Source organism: Dromaius novaehollandiae, chromosome 10 (genome assembly GCF_036370855.1).
Source record: "Dromaius novaehollandiae isolate bDroNov1 chromosome 10, bDroNov1.hap1, whole genome shotgun sequence".
Taxonomy (NCBI): Eukaryota; Metazoa; Chordata; class Aves; order Casuariiformes; family Dromaiidae; genus Dromaius; species Dromaius novaehollandiae.
This window is the reverse complement of record NC_088107.1, coordinates 21,679,493-21,702,863: the sequence shown is the minus strand read 5'-3', so window position 1 is coordinate 21,702,863 and position 23,371 is coordinate 21,679,493. Positions and strand designations below refer to the sequence as shown.

The window sequence follows — 23,371 nt, the reverse complement described above, 5'->3', positions numbered from 1 at the left end:
GAGCAGGAGGAGGGAAGAAGAAGGGGGATTAGAAGGAAGAAAAGAGGTAAAGATGGGAGCAAGGAAGTAGATGGAATAGAGGGAAGAAGGCAAAGAGGGAAGAAAGGGAGTGAAGAAGGAAGAGATGGAGAAAGGGAGAAAGGAAGCAAGTGAGGAAGAAAGGGAAGGGAGAAGAATTGGGAAGAAGGGAGGGAGGAAAGATGAATGGAAGGAAGGGTTAGGAGAAGGAGGGAGGAAGGATAAGGGGAAGAAAGGGGAGGAAGGATAGAGAAGGCATGATGGAGGGAAGAGCAGGTGGCATGGGAAGAAAGGGAGGAAGGCAGAAAAGGTGGTAGAAGGGAAGAGGAAGGGAAAAAAGGGACGGGTGGAAGAAAGGGAAGAGGGAAGGAAGGGAGCAGGGAAAAAGGAAATGAAGGGAGGAAGAGCAGAAGAAGGGAAGAGAAAGGGGCAAAGAGAAGAGGAAGGAGGAGTAGAAGAAGAAAGAAAAGAGGTAAAGATGGGAGCAAGAAAACAGGAGATAGAATAGAGGGAAGAAGGCAAAGAGGGAAGAAAGGAGGGAGTGAAGAAGGAAGTGAGGGAGAAAGGAATAGATGGAGGAAGGGCAGCGAGGGGGGAAGAAGGAAGGACAGCACACTGACATCTCTGCCATTCTTTATTCCCCAGCACCATGGCCCCCACCATGCTCGCCCAGCCCCCATGGGTCCCCCCCAGCTGCCTGCCCCCAAGGGCCCCAGGCTCTGGGTGCCTCTGCCCCGGGGGGGGGAGGGGGGGGCAGGCCCTGGGGCTGTGCTGATCCCAGGCTGCTGGCAGGTCCGTAGTGCCCCCAGGTACCATAGATCTGCCCTGGCCCCAGGCTGGTGGCAGGTCTGTGCTGCCCCTGGGTGCCGTGGGGCTGCTGGTGGGTCCGTAGTGTCCCGGGTGCCGTGGGTCTGGCCTGACCCTGGGGCTGCTGGTGGGTCCACTGCCCCCAGGTGCCATGGGTCCAGCCTGGCCCTGAGCTGGTGGCAGCGGCAGGGGTCAAGCGCCCCCCCCCCCCCAAGTCCATCCCCGTGTCCCCAAGCAGGCTCTGGCCGGGGGAGCCCGGCAGCCTATGCCTCGGGCACCCTGCCCAGCCGCGGCTCCGGGGGCCCCAGCGCCCCGAACTTCTCGTCGATGACCGGGGCGCCCTGCGGGCACTCGATGAGCGGCTTGAGCTGGAAGACATCAAGGCTCTCCTGGTTCCTCCGGTTGAGCACGCTGAGCCGGTGGCCCAGGCTGGGGCTGGCCCTGGCTGAGCCTGCCGGGCTGGGCAGCTTCAGGTTGACAGGATCCAGCCCCTTCTGCGCCAAGCAGGCCTCCTCCGACAGGGACGAGAGCAGCTCCTGCACCACGGCCCGGGCCACCCGCTGCCGGGCGGGCGCGAGGTCGCCCTGCGGGCCGGGGCCGGCCTCCGGGGCCTCCTCGCAGGCCGTGCTGCAGTCCGGGGAGGAGCCCAGCGTCTGGCTGCTCTCGCTGCGGGCCCGGGTGCCCGAGCTGGCCGTCGACCTGGAGGCGCTGCCCGACGTGATGCTGGCGGACGTCCCGGTGCTGCCCAGCCTCATCGGCACCTCCACTGTGAACAGGTCGGAGGAGATGTTGGGGCGGTGGACGTCGATTGCGGCTGTGGTGACCACGCAGATGGCTGCTTCGGGAACGCCACTGTCTGCCCGGGCCGTACGGCAGAGACAGAGAGACACAGAGAGACACACATAAAAATGTAGCCGGAGCCATGACTGCGCCCAAACCAGCATTCAGTGAGTGGGGCACTTGTCACAGCTGCTTTCCCTACTGAAATATTCCCGTTTCCAAAAACCATTGCCCCTCTTCCTCTCGTGCTATTGTGCATGTGCATCTCTACCTATAGCTATCTCTATCTCCATTTATATACACATACACCCTACTTCCATTGACGTTTCAAACTGTGCCTATACAATTCCCACCCAGAAACCGCAGGCTCTGTCAGCAAGCTCTGGGGCGAGCCCCCGGCAAGCTGCCCAGCGCGTTTCCGCCACACACACCGCCCCTTGCCGAGGACACGGGACCGGGGCCTGCCCATTTCAGCTCGCCGGCCATGAGCCCTTGGAGCCACCACGGGGTCTGCCCTCAGCTCTGCTGCCACTGAGGTTTCTTGTCGCCCAGTTTAACCCTTCTGAAAGGTTCCCAGCCTGGTGCTGAGCTAAGCTAACTCCCCACTTACTTTCCACTCATTTATTTTGTCCATACTTTCCACTCCCAGGTCCATTTGAACCACTCCGTAGCCTGGACAGCCTAGCGAGGGGGAATTAACCGCTCCGGGATCTTCAGACCACTATGAGCGACTCCAGTAGGAGCAACCTCGGGGCCCTTTAACCTCTGGAGAATTTCTGGCTCGATACAAATGTCCATGGAGAAAAGCAACCTGCCACGGTGGCTTTCCTCTCCAGGACAGACCTAGTGCTTTGTTCGGTCTCGCTTGGTTTACAGCACGCAGTGCAACACAGCCCCAGCCAAAATTCAGTTTATCCCTACATTTTTAAGGGACACTTACCGCTGCTGGGCTCGTTATAGTATCGACTGATGTAATTATTCATGTCATCCTCTGGAAAAATAAGAAGACAGCCATTAGAAGACCATTTATTTGATTAAATGGTTGAAATCCTACCCTGTGAAATGCTCTCCTGTGTCCTGTATGCCCAGAGAACCGCTTGAGCCTTTTATAACGTGTACTGTGAGGTGGGGAGCCCTGGCATGATTTGGAGGCACAGGCCACGTGCCCCATCCGCCCCGTGGCTCCAGCATACACGGGTGGTTGACAGGAATTAGCCAAAATGGGGCTGACCATTTGCTGCGTTTCTTCACGAGCCCGCACTGGGAGTGGGGCCTGCAAAGGTGGCCTTCCAGATGGACACGACATGGCCCTTGCGATCTAAATTCCTGGATTTCTCTTTGCAGCTAAAGAATGGAATAATTTAAGTGACATGAGCTGTTTGGTCATTTGGTAATTCCTGTCAATACAAGACACCACTCTCGGTGAACAGCAGCCATCCATTTAAAATGGCCCAGAGGGCTTGGCTTGAGGAATGGAGACTCAAGGGACACGAAGTGCCTTGGGTGCTCACCTCGGCAGACTACAGCGTCCCTGATATCCGTGTGGCCGTGAGCACAGCTGTCCTATAAACCTTACAAAAATGCTCTGCAAATACTGTATGGCTGTGACATGATTTGCTTGAAACCATACATCTGAAATTCACCCTTTGCATGCTCCAGTTCCCTGGGCACTCTGCGGGACGTGGCCAGCAGCTGGCCACCACGCTAGCGACTGCCACCCTTCAAGCCCGACAGTCCAGCCGTTTTCCAGCAACCTAGCAGCCCATTCGTCGCCTGGACCTGCTCAGCCCCCAGACAAGAACGGGAGACAGTGTCAAAAATCTTCCCCAAAATGACAGTACGTTACGCCGCTCGTCCACGTAATCAGTCAGCTGGTCACAGAGGCAGTCAAGGCTGGTCAGGCACAATTTGCCCTCGGTAAAATTGACTATTCCCAATCGCCTTCCTGTCCTTCGTGTGCCTCAAAATGGTTCCTAAGAAAACACGTTCCACAGTCTTTCCAGAGACTGACATGGGGCGGATCAGGTCCTTCCCCTCAGCACTCGTGAAGACGAGCTTCACACGGGCCTTTCCCTGGCCAGCAGCGCCCTCCCCTCCCACAGCAGATCCGCCTGAGCTTGCACGAATCCCGGCAGATTGAACCGAGGGTGCCAAAGAGGCAGCCCTATTCCTGACGCTGCAGCTACAGCCCCGCGTTGCCGCCTTCCTCACGAGCACACGGTGCAAGGGGAACGGCTCCACAGCACACGGTGCAAGGGGAACGGCTCCGCAGAGCTGCCGACCAGAGCCGCGCTCCCCCCTCACGCACCGCTGGTCGCTGCCGGCCACACGCCAGCGAGACCGCCGGAGCCTGCAGCAGGCCTCGCCTTCCGGGGAAGCGTTTCCGGGGAGGGGGGCTGGAAGGGCAGCTCTTACCTCTCCTTTAGGGTACCTGCGTTGTCTTTCAGTGCTTGATCCGAGCGGCCCTGCGCTGCGCCTCATTTTCGCTTGCAGCCCCCACTTCAAACCCAGTCCGTTGCCATGCTGAGCGGCAGTGACTTAACCCTCGCTGATGCGCCTGGACTCTTTCTTTCCTTTTGGTGTTTCTAACTTGCTACCACGAAACACGGGGGACTAAAAGAAGTGGGGACAAAAGACCAGTCTGCTCCCAGAAGAGCCGCTCGAACTTTGCTGCTTCTGTCCTGGATGACAGCATCCCTAAAGCCACACAGGAGTTCACAAAACCAATGGAAATGGCACTCGAACTCAGCGCAAGTCCTGCTCCGGGAAACCAGCCACAGAGCGGACACGCCACCTCGCTAGCTGTTGTAAATCGGTGTAGTTTCAACGTGTACTTCCATATTTCTAAAGCAACGCTTCATTTTTCCTTCAGAAGGAATAAAGACAGCTACTTGGTTGCTGTAATATTATTACATATATACGTGATATATAGTGTATTACTTAATAGTACATTATCTGTTAGCTTCAAATATGCTATAAGGATTTCTGCAAGTCGAGGCCCTGCACTCGTAACACGTACATGAGAGCCGCACCTGAACGTCGACGGGGTAAGATGGAAGCGGTCACCACCAAGGGGAAGCGGCGGCTGCGCTCCCGCGGAGGGGCCGCTGGAGACGGCACATTCTGGATGCAGCGGATGGCGGAGGGCTTTCCAGTTTCCTTACAGAAAAACGGGACTTTTACAGTCCCTGAAAAAGGAAAATAAACTCTTTTTGTCCCAACTCTGAGCAGAACGCGACTATTACTATTAAGAAAACAAGAGCAGCAGGCCAGGAAGCAGGGTGAGCTCGCAGGCAGCCTGACCTGCCCAACTCGTGGTGTATCGTGTGCTCTAAAAGCATCCTCTCCTTTTAAGTGCTCTTTTTGATACCGTGTTCCAGCAAACCATGCTCATCCCTTTGAGCCAGATTTCCTTCATCCCCCTGGGCCTCTGTGGCTACAGTCCTGCCTTTTCACAGCACATTGTGGTTTGCAGGTGAAAGAAACAGATGTTTTCCGGGGAACACTCTCTACACACAACAAGACCCAAACCACCAAGCACTCTGTACCTGAAATAGCTGCACTCGTAAGAAGGCAATCTAACCTGACACTGAAAGGGAACAGGGTTGTCTGCCTGGTTTCATTGGATCTTAAAAGCTTTTTTGGCCCTTGTTGATCTTTAAATGCCTGCAGTCAGAGGTGTGCTTTGTGCTAATGCCTGAGTTTAAAAAAGAGGCCTCGGAGTAGCTCAAGGCAATGCCGCTGGATGAGGAGTACATTGCAAGGCTTTTCAGCTATCTGCTACTAAAATACACTTCATTTCAATCATACATAATTTACACTCTAAATGCCACCAAACCTACCACTACAGACACAGGTTCTTGCTCTGGGAGGGAACCTTTAGCTATACACAGAATATACCTGCATATATATATTTTTGGTGATGTGTTTTCATCACATTTAATTCAGAGTCTGTTTCTAAGTAGAGAAAAGAGGAAAAAGGCTACAGCTGAGGCCTGGACGAAGGCACGCTGCGTGCACGGGGCCACCCCTCATTCTCACCCGGCAAAGCACGTGGCCACGCTCAGTGCAGTTAATGGGACACTGGGAGACTCTCGTCTCCTTTGGCTCTCATTAAAACCTGCCCCAGGTGCCAGGATCCTTTGCACGGAGGGAAAAAAAGCAACCCAGAAAAGTTATATGCCTGTTTTCCATACCTTAAAGCAACGCTCAGATCAAACCTCCTTTAGGACTGCACGCCGTTACTGCCTTGGCCATCTCCGTAGCAACCAACAGAGCGCATCGGTGACCTGCTTTCAAATCATTAAGTTGTTTTCAAACCAGAGAGACATCGACTACTCATTATCTCGGCAGGGGCCAACGCTAAACACCCGAAAAGGAAATCCCAACACGCCGGCGCTCGGACACCTGCGCGTGGTGAGGAAGACTCCCAGCTCTCCTGGCCGTGTGCGACCGCCTGCACGCAAGACTCGGAGCTGGCTGCTTTCGTGTCACTATGTGACAGCCTTCTCAACACCACTGTTTGGCCTTGCTAAAAATTTTATACACACACATACATGTATCTATATACCTATATATGTGTGTGTGTGTCTATAAAATATAAAAAATACCTATATTTTTACCCTGAAAAGTTTCTTATGAATAAAAAGCAAAGAAGAGCAATGGAAAGACAGCAGCAGGATAAATATTTCAACTACAGATTAAGTTTCTCCGTGATTACATTAAAGCAAACTGACAATTAACAAACTCGTCTTTGTCATACGGGAGCCTCAGCGGCTTTGGACATAAAAGGTTATAAAAAATTGCAGATATCTCTGACTGTATTCTTAACTGCTGAAAGCAAGGAATATAAAGAAAATGCCACAAATATACAACTGAAAGCAACTATTTCTGCATATTAATTGCATACACGGAGAAAAAGTGCAGTGCTGCACATCAGCATGGAGCCCTGCTTTGTAGCTGACGGTGATTTACGGTGAGATGAAGTCCCCGCTGCTCAGTACGCGCAGTCAGACGGGATCAAGAGTACAAATCCATTTGCGGCTGATGGCACGCAGGATGCTGATATGAGTAAGCAGGGGAGACCAGCTTTCGCAAGAGGGGCAGACTGCTTATATTATTTAAATTGTACACAGTATTTTCTGCTTTCAGTGAGCTTTAGCTTCAGCTAGAGAAAGGCAATTGTCTTAAGGAATACTTCATCCTTCATATTTTCCTGGGTTTTTTTAAACAGATTTTTTTCATACCTCCGACAAGTTGGAATTTCCAGGATCCAGAAGACTTTTTTTCCTCCTTGCCTTGAAATTCATCCAACTCCTCAAACAAACAGCAATGTCACCTGTACTTCCTTTTCCACAAAGAGGATCTTTTCTTTTAAAAGTCCTTAGCCATACATATGCACAAACGGTATTTACAGTAAAATAAGCTACTGGCAGTAAACAGAAAAAAAAGCACTCCCCTTTCATTTCCCCTGGAAACGTCAACCTTTGGAAAATGCCTATGGATGATGAGCTCTAGCAGTTTAAGGCCAGGACAGCAGACTGACTCCAACAGGATCAGGGCTTTTCACTGGCCAGAACGGGATGTAGGGCCGGGAAGCTTGGTCAGAGGCCTCACAACCAAACAGCCTTCCCCAACACTGTACCCACTCCTGCCTTCTGCAAGGCCATGAACGCAGGAAAGTCATATTCAGGATGGGGAGATAAGGCTGCCCCTCAGCCCACTATCCGAGGCACGGTTATTGAAACAATGTGGGGCTCTTGGTCAGAATCTGTCTGACAGCTACTATATTTTGTTTGATAAAGGCTTTCAAATTATCTGCCTGTTCTTTTCCTGCAAGATTCAGAATATAAGCTAAAACAGTGCAGGGAATAATAAACTATTTGGAGTACGGTCCCATACGATCTCATCTGACCCAAGAGACAACATTATAATCTCTCTTTCCCGGCCCTGTAAAAACATAATAAATTAGGCGAAACGCATGAATGATATTCCCCCCAAGGCAGACCTCTCTTTCGGTCTATAATCCCTCAACGGTGACCTTTAATTGTTTCACCAATGACTTCAGTGAACGAGTCTGCAAAACCTCTGCATACAATAAACACCATTTGCACATCTTTACGATTAAAGGCCTTAAAAAAGTCACTTTTTTGAAATAGCTCCCTGTGGAAGCATTTTACTTTGTGTTTTTACTGCCATTGATTGTACTGCCTTCTGTCTCTCACAGCTGGATTTTCTGAACGGGAGGGTTATTCTTTCTGCTGTGCGGTCTCCCACTGAGGACAGGAGGGAGCCCTCTGAGCAGAGTAACACTGGCTCACCATGCCTCTCCTCTGCAAAGCAATCTTTACTAGAAGGCTTCTAACGAAGCAGATCATCTATCCCCATCACTGCTATCTGACACCAGCAGCTTTTCCTCAAAGTACCACTACCATTTAGAAGCCTTTTGGGAAAAAAGTAGGATAAAATACACTCTGCGATGAAAGCCACTGAGACACACTCTGAGCAGAAAGGCTTTTCAAGGCACAAGTTGTAAGATCAGGCTATTGCCCCCTAAACACTTCTAAAAATAAGAGCAATGATGGGAGCTACGCTGCTCTGACACTGGTCCATGACACTGCCGCAACGCAAGTTTGCACGAGAAGAGCGCAGCCCTAGCATCGTGCCGTAGTACGCAGAAAAGGCCATATGTAATGCGTTTCTGAGAGCAGACTGGCGATGCACGGGGGAAAAGTCCCCGACGAAGCTGTGACCTTCCCAGGGAGATCCCCCCTGGGGACTGCCATGCAAGCGCTGGCATTTCAGATCTCTCCACCCTGACCAGCTGACTTCCACCATCACCAAGTTCTCAGCCAGGCCTGACCTCTTCTCCTCCTCAGCAGTCTGTGCAGAAGTCACTTCTCACTTATAACTTCATTTATTAAGGCACACATGTGATCTCTAAGCTGTGCTGTGCTGCTTCCTGGGCTGGAGCAAGACGAGCCAAGCAGGACTGTGCTGCCTCTGCCTTGCTGGCACAGGAAGATCTCTCTCCCTTACCCTCCGGCAACACGGAAAGCCCGTGCCAACAGGAGATATGAGCAGCAGGCTGGCACTTCCCAGGAGGCTTCTCCCACTTTTCGGATGAAGGCGGACTGCCACAATAGCGCAAGCTGCAGCGCTCACACGCCTTTCCATTCACACAGATCCCTGGTCCCTGCAGAGGCTTGGGGGCTGCGAGGGCACGTGAGATGCCGCCAGGGCACCCACCCTGCGGGGGACTGTCCGAGTTAGCGTGCAGAGAAAGCACAGAGCAACAGACCCTGCCTGGCTCTAAGAAAGAAATCTACCCGAGGTGGGGGTTGCCCTGTTGAAGGAAATCCTGGGACACAGAACAGCCTCCGCTATCAGCAGATGCTGCCAGGACAGAAAACCAAAATCCTTAAATGACAACACATTGGATGGGTCTGGCCCTCGCTTTAGCGGATCATCCTGCAAGAGCACTGCGCGCTGCCTCGAGCAAGGCTGAGATGCAAGGTGTCTGCACAGTCACGGCTGATGGTTTTGGGCACAGGATGGCCTGGGCGACCTCTGAACACTCTTTCCAACCTTGTTCTCTGCAAATGAGGATCTGCAAATCCACATCTGATCTAATGTGTGAGTCAGCTTGGAGCAAACAGAGAGAAACTTGGGTCTGTCTCTGTAAAAGAAGGGCCTGTTTGTTGAGTTTAGAAAAACCAAGACTGAAGCTACCATCAAAGCAACAAATCTCAGAGTAAACACCAGGGAACAGAGGAACAATTTAAGCTAAAGGGCTCAAGAAGAAATTGTTATAAGATGGCAATGAGCAAGTACAGATTGGGAATTAGGAAAAGGTTTCTAATACTTTAGGAAAGCGAGTGTTGGAGTGGGGTTCTGATGGCAGCAGAGGCCAAAAGAGCCTCTCTGCTCACTGCTTTCACACGGCGCATCATCAGTTTCTGCAAGGGGTTATTACGAAGGGATTGCATGCTTGAACAGTGGAAACCGTGCCGGTTCTGGGTTCCCCTACCTGTCAGCGGGGTCTTTACACCTCTGTGCATGAATGACGGAAGAGGACTTGAACCTCACACACATGACTACAATGTTTGCCACTTCTGGAAGTGAGATGAGTTTCTACCCTTCCCATTCAGTGAATATGAAATTCAAGAGCCTAATTACACCTTAAGGTTTAATTAACAATTAATTCCTACGATTCCTGCCTGGATGATCACCAGGAAGCCTGGACTAGACACCTACAGAGAAGCCAAATCCTTGCCTCCCCATGGGGTTCATGGAGTTTAACTAGGAAGCATGTGCACTTAAGATATAACCATTTCCAAGAGTAGGCTTCAAAGTAGATACTTTTCAACATTTGAAAATAACTATAAACTACTCTTTATCTATTGCTCTGCAGTAACACAGCTCTCTTCAGAGCACTAACAGATGATCACCAAAGGAACTGGCGTAGAGTTGAAAAACCAAAAGTCTTCAACCAGCTCAGACAGCCTTGCAAGCACCAACTGATAAAATCCATGCCAGCACCTTCTCAGGCAGTTTACAAATAACTTAATAGAAACCGTTTGAAGCGCCATAATTTTTCATATTCCCCTCCCAATATCCCATTTTCTTCACTTACAAAACAGTGGGTACCTGTGGACAAAGCAAACTTTACTTTTCTCCACGCACAATCGTAAATTGTAGCAGTCCCCCAAAGCAAACCACTTGCTGCCAATCCCATAAAAACAGAAATTTGACTAAAATAACCCTTCTGTGATGGAAAGTAACAGAGCTGGGATCCAGTTCTTGCTCAAATGAATATAAGGGTGGCATATTAATATTAAACTATGGCAGTACTGTAGAATTTCAAAAACTGAAATGATATATGCAGGAAAATGTGGAATTTCCACTAGGGACTGTAATTCATATATTATGGGAGAGATTAACAAATAATAAATTTTCAGAGGAAGCATTAATGGTTACATGGGGCATTGTGAACCTGACATTTCCCAAAGCCTGGAACTTTGTATCCTAAACCCTAAAAATGATTTGTGCAGGAGCAGAAAACAGTAGATGTTATTCTGACCACAACCAGTTACGCAGAGGCAAGAACTCAGCAAGAGAAAAGAACTCCCTTTACAATTTCGAGATGAGCAGATAGGATGATTTTTGCCATTATGTCATCAAACCATCTCTGGGCAGAAGAAAGGAGACAGCACTTAGCATCTTTCCCTTGCTCTTAGTGAAAGGCTGACCACAACGGTCCTGAAAATCATTAGCAATGTGGTGTTCACAGGCAGCAGCTTTCAGCCGCAGCTCGTTACAAACCAGCTGAGCCTCACAGCGCTGCTTTAAAGTCTGTGAGTGGCACCATCATTCATGTCGCGCCGGAGAAACTGAGGCAGGGAAGCTAAGCCAAGTGCTCACAGTGCAGCCAAAGTCACAGCTCTGCCTGGGGTTTCTGGCTCCCAGAGTCCTGCCCTTCTCTTGAGGCCAACATCTTTCCTGGTGTCCGTAAGGGAGGGCACCCCTTGACCTGCACGCTGACGCCCATGTTTTAGCCTCCATGTTGGTCCGCTCTGGAGATCTATTTATTGGCAAGACAGATAAAAGCTTCATTCAAAGAAAGTTAAAGGGGAAAATTTCCCTGCACCTCTTTGCCACATCAACCTAGAAAATACCATATACCTATTCCATTTTCCGCTGAATTATTTCTACTGTGCTAGGAGTCTCTCGGTAAGCTACTTCTGGGGAGACTGGCTCGTGACTCAGAGAATTAGCACAGGATGGACCTGGCAGTTCAGACGCAGGGGAAGGCCAGAGAGAGATCTGCAGAAAGAAAAGCTGAGTGAAAATAGGTCTTGAAAGCTACTGAACCTGTCAGCGCATACAGCCCCCTCCTGCTGCAGGCCGCAGCATGCTTCTCTGCCGTCCCCTGCCAGACTCCCCGAGGTGCTGGGTGTACCACACGATGCCGGGATTACCTGACTTATTTTACTGAACACGGTAGTAAACGGTTGCACAAAATCCAGGGTAAACACCAGAGTGCAAGCTGGAGCTGCCTCTGAGGAGCTTTAACTTATGCACTATCCCATAAAACTCCCAGGTAGGGAAATGAGTAAAATGTCTGAATGCTTTTTATTCCATAACCCCCTCGTGGTAAAATATTCTGTACTGAATGTTTCCATTGTCCAGTGTAGACAGGGGAAATAAGATTAGCTTGGGACGGAACGTCTCATTTTCTCCTGCATTATGTTCTCCAGCCAAGCTGGAGCTCTCCGGGCTTCTTGGTTTGGCAGCATTCAGGGCTCTCCAAAGACAGTGAGTTTTTGAAGGCTGACAAAGTTAAGTTTGGCACAAACACATACCAGTCCATGCCATACCCTATCCCCAGGTGTGGTAGGTAGGGCTAATTGCTGCCAGAGCATAGGAGAACAGCCCACCAGCGCCTGTTCTGCCTAACAGCTGAGCTGTAGCTTTTAACACTATTAGCAATCTGGTTCCTCATTTCTCCTCAAAATAGCCTTTGTAACAGGCAACCTCAGATATTTTTCAAAGCTCACAAATGCCATGCGACACACAGTGATTAACTGCAATCATCACTCTGGGGTCTTTAAGGGGGAAAAACACAGCTAAGAGAAAGTGGATGCAAAGCAACTCCTAATGTGGTCTGACCCAGAGGGTAATTTGCAACGCATAACCCTTGGCCCCAAAAGCCAGGGGATAAAACACTGGAGGCTTATACTTCCAGGCAAAGCAAGGCTGCGCAAAATCCTGAAGACAGCACAGCCCGTGTAACCACAGCACGTGAGATGGGGGAGGACACAGAAATGACCTATGGGACCGTCTCGAGCGTCCTGCTCTGCAGAGCCAGGTCCCACGAGCGTTTCGCCTGCATGAGCAGGTAGGGAGCTGTAACACGGGGAGAGCCTACACCACCCAGCCAGGCTGGCAGAAGGGATGGCACTTGGAAGATGAAGACCTGCTCCTCTTCTGCCCCAGACACCACAGCCAGCTTTTGCTGAGATATGTGTTGGTGAGAATGGCCACAGCCCAAATGAAGAAATGCTGGCAGCATGCCAAAGCGATAAGGGAGAAAGCTGCTGCTGCAACGGCAATATATTACTGGGAGCACAAGGCAATGCTGGGAGAGCTGGAGAACAGAGATCTAGACGAGGTGGGGAGGGAGAAGCAGCAGGCAGGGCTGGCCCATGCTCTTTCTGCCCCTTCTCAAGCTCTCAGCTAAGGTTTTGATGCCCTTCAGTTTTACAGAAGCAACCTGTGAGCCAGCACTGCTGGTGCTGGATTCAAAGCCTGGTGATGATGCGTGGGGTGGTTTATTACTTCCTTCTTCTGCAAAATACTCCAGGAAATTAGATGCAAACTCCTCTGCCTCAATAGACCGTTATCTGGATTGCCAACGAAAGCACTGAATGCTAATGCTGGGCTCATGTTTTTTATACAATCTTAACTTGGTGCCCTTGCTGGTAGTCCACTACGATAGTAGGCTGCCACAACAGTAGTTCCTTGCTATGAGATCATAGGATATTCTTTCTGTCCGACTCCTGATTCATTCAACATACAGACAATAATGACAATGGAGTTACCTGAATTTGGCTTACAAAGACAAGCACTCAAAAACACGCATCTACAAAGGATTTTTATGTAATACATGATATAATTTAGAAAAAAATATTTCCCCTTGTATTTTCAGTTCATTTCTGGGAATCAGTAATTAATTCTAGATTCTCAGCATGACTGTTGAAATATAATATAACTGCACGTTATCTGGTTTGTAAAACATTGCATTTCTTTTGTTATTTGCTGGAAGTTTTTTTTCAGTGTCAAGCATGAATCTCCCTAACTAATCCCATAACTGAACTGAACGTGGAAATCAATCTTGAAGACTGTGTGCCCACTCTGTTGCCCAGCTGGCCAGCATTTTACAAGGAGAAATGAATAATGGGTACTTGTGTTAACCTGGAAGTTGGAATGAATACCTTGGACAGAAGAATTTTTAGATGAATCTCCATAGCACTATAATTTCAGCAAGCTTCTTTATAATGTGCACAACACTTTCCAGTTCCAAATGTAACCCTCAAGGAACACATGCATAAATTATAATGCATCCACTGGGGAAGCCTCTGAAATCCTACAAAAAGGGGGAAATGCATTTTTGGGGGCAGTCTCTTTCACTGTCTGCTTTTAATTAGAATTTCAAACCAGGAATAATTAATGGCTAAGTTGAGATCAGTGTCTAGTCATTATTTAAAAGAAAAAACAAAAACAATTTCTACGTGATTTCATTACCATGTACAGTATGGAGAGGATAATCATTTGAAAAAATGTGGACACCTTTTTTTCTTAAACCTTTTGATTAAATACTTCTGTGCCTTTAATTCAATGGAGTTTGGCCAAAAGAAATATGTCATGAGAACCTCTAATTCAAATATATTCACATACCGTTCATCCACTAAAATAATCCAGCAAAGATGTTTGAGAAAGACTAACATGTTGCTATAGAGGAAAGCGAGTGAAAGGAAGTAACCCAGACTGTTCTCTTCTCCGGAGTATTATGTTCCTCGTCAGGGAGATCAGGATCCATCCTGCCTTCCCATGAGGGGGATCGGGGAGAAAGAGCAACGCCCTTTTCAATAATCCTTTCGGTCTAGCACGCAAGTGATAAAAAAGGACCTAGGCAAATACAGCTGTCAGTATTTCCCTGAGCCCCACACGCCTGCCCAACAGACAGCTGACAGCCCGGTGGTACCCACAGGTCTGCTCCTCACCTCCGGCATGTGACCCGAGCATCCAAAGCAGGAGCTGCCCACGCCGTGCAGAGCCCCGTTGCTGGCACCGGAGCTGCTCACACCCTGCAGTGCCCCTTTGCCAGCACCAGACTTGCCCATGCTCCATCACCACCCGGCTGCCTGGCATCAGCAGCTTTCAGGCTGCACCTGCAACCCGGCGAGAGCACAACTGCCGGGGAGGTTCACAGCCGATGCATGGGCAACCGCACAAAGCGGGTGGGCCAGCTAGAGTGCAGGGTGGCGAGCAGGACGGCTGGGACCCGTCCAAACAGAGACAGTCCTGGACTCAAACTCCTGTTTCCAGGAGCAGCCACAAACTGACCCTCTGCTGTACAAAAGCATGGAGACAACCAGCCCAGATACAGTTCTACGTATGTAGCTTTCCACCTCTTCCCCTGACCGCACACCTTGTTTTTTCTTCTGTTAACCCGACGCTAACATTCACAAAATATCACATAGCTCACAGAATACAACAGGATATGCAGGTTTCTATGGATTCATATGTCCGCAATTACGTATCCGTGCTCATAACATACATATATGTGCTCGAGTACCTCCCAACAGACACCAGACTCTTCACTTGGCCAAAAATTGGCCACATTAATTCCTGATGTAACCTTGCTGACATAAGATTTACAGAAGAGGCTAATCTGGCCTAATACATTTAACTGGATACTATTAAAACCAGTATGAAAACAATGCAATACTATAAATATCACTAGTTGAGTTACGAACCGGGTTCCTGTGCAGACACAGTAGTAGCTGTGAGCCATGACATCAATTCAGAACTGCCCTGGGTCCTTTCTAAATCACAGAAACGCAAGTGGCCAAAGTCTGAAACCGGTTTTCAATGTTCTTCTCAGTTCCCCTACTTTTACCTCTGCGTGATTATGTTTTTGCCAATTCTCACTTGGCTGCTGCTTCTTCAAGGTTTGATGGATATAATCGCAAGGACACGGGGGAGGTACAGCACAGTCATTTTCTGCCAGAGTCATTTTATTGGCTCTGGTTAGAATCTGTTCACAAATATAACAACAACTCCTGCCACTTTGAAGGAGACATAATTTCCTTGCAAAAATGCAGTCTCCAGGAAAAGTAATCAGTTCACTGAAGGAGTGAAAGCATTTAGCGGATTCATTAACTCCATCTAAGGGAGCAGCCCTGCCAGCAGGTAGCGGCGCGTGGGCAGCACTCACCTCGTGGTGGTCGTAACTCAGTGATGTTCTCGGTGGCTTCATCATCCGAATCTTCAGTCGCCACCACCTTGTACCTGTTGCTGCTCTGCTTGTTCAGGAGATGGGGGACTTGGAGCGCAGCCTCCCGCTCTGCAGCCAGGTCCAAGTCTTGCTGGGCAAGGTGGGCCCGCAGCTGCCTGATTTCAAACTAGTGGGAAAAACAACGACACATACTGATGTGATATGAACATGGCTGGAAGTCCGTATTCTAGAGCTGGGGCCTATTACCCAGCTCAGCGTTAAATGGCTGCAGGCCTGAGTGAAGACCTGTGAAAGCAAACTTGAGCTGGGACGTGAGTCTGAGCTGCTGATGCTCTCCCAGAGCTCATAAGAGCTGGCCTATTCTTCATATCTTCTAAAAATAGCGACTGGCTTGTGCTAGTGATCTATTTAGTACATTTCTGCATCATGCAGATATGCTTTTGGACAATTTCTGACAGAAGTAACTGCTCAATTATACGAAATCTTTATAGATCACCCGTAACAGGCATACAGGTTCTTGAGACATGTCCCGAATTGGCCAGACTTTGTACGGAGGATTTCCATGGAGGCAGGATCTCGGAGCAGTGCCCAAGATCACTTCCCCACTGCCTAGGGCAGGGTGAGGGATGCTGCAGTCCCCTTCCACCCCCAAAATCTTCCTGCACAGCGTACAGGAAACCCTGGGGCAGGGTGGCATTTTTCTGGTGCAAACACGTGAGCCAGGACTATTAATGTCCTGCTGCAGCAGGAGGGGGGGGATTGGCCTCGTCGTGACTGGTGTTATAAAATGGATGCTGACAAAAAGGCAGAAGGGGACCACTGACAACCTAACTGACGGATACAGCCTATTTCTCCTGTGTCTGAGAGCCACAGATCTTCCATAACGCAAGGAGGAAAATCCCCTCCTGGAGAGGCCAGAGGGACCCTCTAAATCCTTCTATAAGCACGACGAAATCCCAGCTCCGGGGCCGGGTGGCAGAGGGTTTCTCCTTTTCAAATGCTTTTTAAGATCTGTAGTACAGCAGTGACCGAGTCGTGTCTAATTATAGAGCCTGAGAAGGAAAAGCAAATGAGGCAAGTAATAGGCTAAGGCATTTAAAATTTAGCACTGCTGGGCCTCCCATAGTTGAAGGCCGGCGAAGCCGTCGGTGAGCACGGTGCCTCGGTGCGCCTGTCACTCCGCATTTACAGCGGAGCTGGAATTAGCACCACGGCGCTTGAAAGCTGGTGCGTAACAGCATGTAGGCTAAACGACTCTGCTTCTGGCCTTCGCCGCTCGGATGCTGACTCAAATCGATCTTGCTGTCAGATCCGGGAGGTCGCCTGCGGACCCCGCGCGCGACCCAGCGCAACGCCAGGCGCCCTGCAGAGCGCCAGCAGCGCCTCCGAGCCGCGCGAGTGGCGGCAGGGGAAGCGAGATGCAGCTCCCGGGGGTTTTAGAAAGAAAAAAGAGAAGAGAAACCAGAAATTCCAGTTTACCGTAGCTGGAGACTGACGTCTGCTTTCCAGAGCACAAGCAAAGGAGCTTACAGGAACTGGAGAGCTCACTGCAAGACTTAAATCTAGAGAGCAAAAGGGCAGTTTAAGCTCTCTGGGTCACTTTCAAACCACCGACCAAACAGGGATTTAACACAACACACAGCTTGTTCTCTCGAAATCAGTGGAGGTGCTCTGGCAGCTGTGGACAGCTGGCTGCATGAAATGCCCACTGCTCATAAGCAAAGGTACCTGCCGGGACAGCCACTGGCGTCAAGTGACATCAGCAAATGTCAAATACAGCCCTGCCCCTCGATCTCTTCACTGAAACCTCCACGGCAGGTCCCAGCTGGTGCTTTTTGTGTTTGCCGGTTAGCTAGGAAGGAGCAGCCAGCAGGGAGTACTAACTCCTCTCCCTGCCGCCCTGAGCGTCCTGAGCCACCAGGTGCTCGTGCCACTGCAGTGGGGAGCGTACGAACGTGCCGCTCGGCAGCGAAGGGGCTGTCCAGAGACCGATGTCACAACACAGAGCATTTCAGTGCTTAAAAATAAAGCATTTCACTCTTAAAAAGAAACCCCCAAATATCTCATATTTCATCTTAAAAACAAGAAAGATTCCCTTTCAGACATCCCCTTGGTCTGAAGGGAGAAACACACTCAAAAACAATAGTAAGACATTCATTTGGAGATTTTTCAAAAGGTATTGCTTAATCACACATACTTGCCTAGCTCAAATTAAAAGGCAGTAAGAATTTGGCATTGTTACTGTCCTTGCACATCTCACGTTTCATCCTTCAACAACATTCCCATGTATTAGAAAAAAAATTATTGCCCCTAACATGCTTAATTCTGGCCTAGAGGCAGGATCTGATTTCTTTTTTCTTGGAAGATAAAGAAAATTGGCAGGTAGAAAGCAAATAGATAAAACTATTTAAAAGTGAGTTCAACAAAACAGTATCATCATGTTGTACTTCTGCATCACACCCAATTTAAGCAGCTTAAGCATTTACAAAGATTGGCTGAATCTTGCGACGACCAAAGGCTTGAAGAAGAGCGCTGCATTTTACAGATGTGAAGAAAGAAGCACATAAGCAAAAACCTTCCTGTCATAGTGAACCTAGGGCAAAAATGAGGGGAGAAATAAGACTTCCTTATGCCCACTTGTGTGCTCCAATCAATAAAGGAAGGGTCTCCAAATGTTTTGAATCCACAAATATTGTCAACGCTTAACATTTCTATGCACAGTCACCATCTAGCTTTTAACAGATGAGATCATAAATTTTATTGTTTAATAAGACTCTGCCAACAAGCTACGAACTACTAAGCCTGGCTTGCTGGACCCAGCAGCAGTCTGCGGACCATCATTTGGTGTCACTGCACGGGACAACTGCATTTAGTCCAAACAAATCTTTACAAAATAAATAAGAAAAATTATTACCTTGGTTGAATCACAACCACACAGACCACAGGCAAAACTGGAATCACACAGAAAGTGACCACCACAGTGATCCAGGTGACCAGCTACTACTTCTGATAACATCAACGACAGAAGAGGCTTTGCTGCCATCTCATGTTTAAAGGACAGAAATACATGCCTAAACCACAGCACCAGAGGAAGCACCTGCTTCTGAGGATCTCACAAATACAACATCCTAGAAGGAACCGAAACCTAGACCTGATGTCCTGGCTCAAGCAACGCTTCCCTCATTCACTGCCCAAGTATGAAAGGCATATGCAGGGCTTGTAACTTTTAAGTGATATGTGAACCCGCTTTTATTGCCTGCTGCAAACACAATCCATATGTCTGTCCTATTTTCAGCTCTTACCCTTGAACAAGTTCAGCTGGTCTAAAATCCAGAACTGCAGATGAGACTGTCAAGAGCAGACAGGAGGACTGAGTCCCTAGGCAAGGCAGGGCAGGGCAGGGCAGGGCAGGGCAGGGCACAGCACAGCAGAGCAGCCCAGCCCAGCCCCGCATGTCGGCATCGTGCGCGAGGTGAACAACACGCAGAGACGTGCTGGAAGGTCACAGCTGAAACACTGCTGTCACCTACAGCACCTCACAGCTGCAGCTGGTTAACATGGGCTCTGCCTTCCATCTCTCCTTTATCACAAATGGTCCCACCGTTCCCTTCCAGGTCCCACTCATGTTTGCCCTGAAGTCTCTGTAGTCATTAAAGTAGTTTGGAAGAGGGAAGTGAAATACTGTCATGTGTGTTACTACAACTTTTTCACAGACAGAGTGAACTCATTGTATTAATGGTGTTTGTGGCAGTTCTGTATTCACTATTACTGATGCAAAGTAACCTGCATGACTTGTCCATAGAGATGCAGAAATATAACACCATTACAGATGCAGAACGTAAGACAGAGCCTAAACTCAACTCAATATACTGCTTAAAAATGCAAATCAAACTCTCTTATCCTAAGTTAGCATGTTTGAAAAGGGACTGGAGGGTTTAGCATAAGCACTGATTCAAAAAAATGTAAGAACATTCATTAAAATTTCTAGAAAAAAACAGGAAACACACATTCTCCTAAGCTTTTTACCTCATGAAAGGTATACACCTACTCAGGAGATTGGTTCAATATTAATTGTTTGCAATTAATACTTAAAAATTAGACCAAGGTATTTTAGAAGTTGGAATACGGTTTTGGCTACTGAAAGCAACTCAGTAACAACAGAGGTTAGGTTAAATAGATGTGGGTGTTCCTTATGGGTATAATTCTATGAGAAACTGCATGAGCAAATTATGTTGCAGGTGCTTATATCTCCTGAACATTATATTGAACACTGACCTCGGGCAGTTCTGATGTGTAAAAGAGCTAATGAGATTGCTCTGACTGCCTGTCACATACTCCAGGGCATGTTAAATAAATCAGTAAAAGGTGTAAAATATAACGTTCTTTTTAAGTAAAAATTCTGGGCCAAGTTAAACACATGAAATTTCTATTTGCAGGCAGGAGCTGATGCAGCTATCTGAAGGTAGACCTGGGCCTCCTGAATGCAGGAGTACTGCAAGAGACCTCTACTGAGAAAATTATGTTTCACATTTTCAGGCAGACCATCCTTCCTTCACCCTACAAGGGCTTGTGTGTTTAATAAATGCATAACACGGGGAAAAATAAAACACAAAAACTTATATGCATGCTTTGATTTGTTTTAAAAGAAGACTTATTTATAGGTGTCACCTCTGCGCTAGGAACCATGCAAACCCCACGAAGAGCCAGTGGGGGAATAACGGGCACACTGTTGTGCAGAAGATAACTTGCTTAGAGCAAGGAGACTGATGTAAACTAACTGTTGACTTAAGGCAATTACAAACTGAGCTCTGGTCCCTTTGAGACTGCTGCTGAAGTTATTTACCACGACACCTATAATGTTCATTTTCCTTAGTTACACATACTGTGGTAGCTTCTGGTGGGTTCCTGTATCAATAGGCCCCTAACACACTTTGCAATGGAAAAATACATTTGTAAACATCATAGATATCACAAAATAATTTAGGTAGGAAGGGACCTCTGAGGCTCACCTCAACACCTTGCTCAAAGCAAGCCCACTTAGCTCAGGTTGCTCAGGGCCTGTCAAGTTTTGAATGTCTCCAAGAATGGAGATACCACAACATCTCTGGCAACCTGTTCCAGTGGCTGACCATCCTAATGGTGAAAAAGTTTTATCTTATACTTGATAGGAAATCCTATTCCAGCTTGTGTCCACTGCTTCTTTTCCTGTCACTGCACACCTCTGAGAAGAGCCTGGCTCTGGCTCCTCTACAGCCTCTCATAATGGAGCTGAAGTTGGCAATAAGACCCCCCCCCCCCCTTTACCTTCTCTCCTTGAGGCTGAACAAGCCCAGCTTCCTCAGCTTCTCCTACGCTGCATGCTCCAGCCCCAATCATCTCGGTGGCCTTTGCTGCACTTGCTCCAGTACGTCCAAGTCTCTCTCGCACGGGGGAGCCCGGACAGGCCACAGCACTCCACATGCAGCCTCACAAGTGCTGGGCTACATTTTTTAAACCATAACTTTGGAGTGTTAACAGGATTAAGTCATATATGATCATTTCAAAACTGACAAAAGAAAACCATGCTAAAATTGCAATACGTTTTGCATGCTAATAATACGTTTATACACATACTGCTGGAGGAGCAAGATTTTATATTTACATGGGACGAGACATGCAAAGTAGAAGTGCAATACATGTGGCTAATGTGAAAATATCCTTACTACCAAGAAAAAGGGAGTTACACACCGTCTCACACAAGAATGGGTAACTAGATTGTCAGGCATGGAGAGAAAGCTCACTGCTGGGAGATTTAAGCTCACTTAGTGTTTTCAAAATTTGTTGCACGTTCTCTTGTAACACACAGTTAACAATGTTTTGGCAGGGAACAAAACAGAAAGCACTACAGGGCACCCTTGTGCATTTCCTCACTTAAAGAATGCCTTAGGTAATTATTTATAAGCAGGCAAAATGACAGAGACCTACACAGAGCTCTAGAGACCATCTGACTTCACATGCCTGGATTTATAAAAAGCACCACCCATCCTATCTGATATTTCACAACATGCATATGAGACTCAAAAAGGGTCAGACTTAGCAGTGAATCACATAATACTTCTCTTTAACGGTCTAGCAACAGAGTATGACTGACAGTTTCGGAGAGATCAATGAACATTTCAGAAAGGAGCTTACTTGTGCCTAATGCAATAGGAGCAGTAACTTCGCTCAATTCTATTAGGGCTGTCTGTACAGCATGCCCTGCCCTGAAACTCATCTGCCACTGGGATACAATCCAGTGTTTATTTCCATTAGTTGAGCCATTGTTGGTAACAATAAAAATCAGGAGACAGTTGCAAACTAATGATTTATAGACAGAATGAAACACAGGATGACCTTGGCTGCCTTCCAGTCACTAAGAAAATGACTGGTAGTTAGAAATAAATTAAAATTATTGCAAAAGGATAACATAAGTTATTTCTCCGATAGGTAATTTTACCAGCTAAATAGCCCTGTCATTAAACTAGCAGCTGTTGTACAAATTATATTCCAAGATAAAAAAAAAAAAAATTACAGCTTCCATAGTTGTTACAGTTTTGAGAATGATGAAAACCCTAATTCTGTAGGAGCTGACAGAAAAGGAGCTCTTGTGATAAGGCTGAATATATAGTCTTAGCTGGATTGTAGTCAGCTGAAGGACTGTTATGAAAGTTAAACAGAAAAGATCGTATGTCAATCTATTATCAGAAATGGAAATTCCTTTACAGCTGATTCCAGAAAAAAAAAAAAAAATCCAATCTTCCCTAACTGGAATTCGCATCGTTAATGAAACTTTGGAATTTTCTTCATTTTGCAGTTTAACTTAAGCTATTCTGATAAAACAATACCATCAGCAATGTACTTTTTTTATTTTTGATAAATAATTCCAGTGAGACTGTTTTACCTCCCCCATTTTCAGAAATTCCCGTTATCGTGACTGCTAATGTTTCTCCTGTTTTGTGAAGTCTTGTACCGCCCTCTCAGCCCTTCCTGCCTTGACTGCCCCAACGTTCCACTCCCATCTCATGACATCTCTCTTGGCCAGCGGAGAATAAACAAAACAGCAAACAATTCAAACAGTGTCAGTGGGGTACTACAGAGACCAAAGTGGTGGTCCAAGCAACTATAGTTCATAAAATATTTTCTGTTTTTCAGATGTATGGTTAGCCAAAAATCAACATCTGGAAAGAGTTTTCATGTTTGCAAGAGTACATCTTCAATGTTGTTCAGAAATGGAAACATACTTTACAGTTGTGATACCCTATCACTGGCCAAAACAACACACAACTGACAAATGAAACATTAATTTAAAAAGCAAGACAAAGGGAGGTTGCATTTTTCTTCCATTTAATTTTTTTTAGGGGGTAGACTCCACTTTTCCCACTTCTGTTTGCTGCACTGCTTGCTGCTGCACAGGCCAAGATGCACACGCAGATTCCTGCTTGGGCCGATATGAACAGCTCACGTCCTCCTCATTAAAAGGGGCTATATTGTATATATTCGATCACCACAGAATAAAACTAAGGTGAGGGGACATGTGTGAAGGATGGAGCAAAGGGGCTACTCAGAGTCCCCTCACGAGTGGGAGGACTGTCATGAAGAGCTTTTTTCAGGGTTGGGTAGCACAGGCGTAGAGGCGAAGACGCCATGGGCGGCGCACGCAGTCACCGGCCTGGCCAAAGGCACCGGCATGCCGAGACGTTGGCCTGGCGGCTACAGCCAACCTTA

General features: G+C 47.8%; 1 protein-coding gene across 2 annotated transcripts in view; it reads right to left on the bottom strand.

Moving 5' to 3' along the window:
* Window positions 1-639: 639 nt before the first annotated feature.
* Window positions 640-23,371, bottom strand: part of TMEM266 (transmembrane protein 266) — a 62,801-nt gene continuing 40,069 nt past the window's right edge. For both annotated transcript variants that reach the window (XM_026110191.2, XM_026110192.2), the window contains 3 exons: window positions 15,608-15,794; window positions 2,546-2,596; window positions 640-1,681 (listed from right to left, as the gene is read on the bottom strand). In XM_026110191.2, coding sequence (XP_025965976.2) covers window positions 1,089-1,681; window positions 2,546-2,596; window positions 15,608-15,794 — 831 coding nt within the window. In that variant the 3' untranslated portion in view covers window positions 640-1,088. The remainder of the gene's footprint in view (window positions 1,682-2,545; window positions 2,597-15,607; window positions 15,795-23,371) is intronic.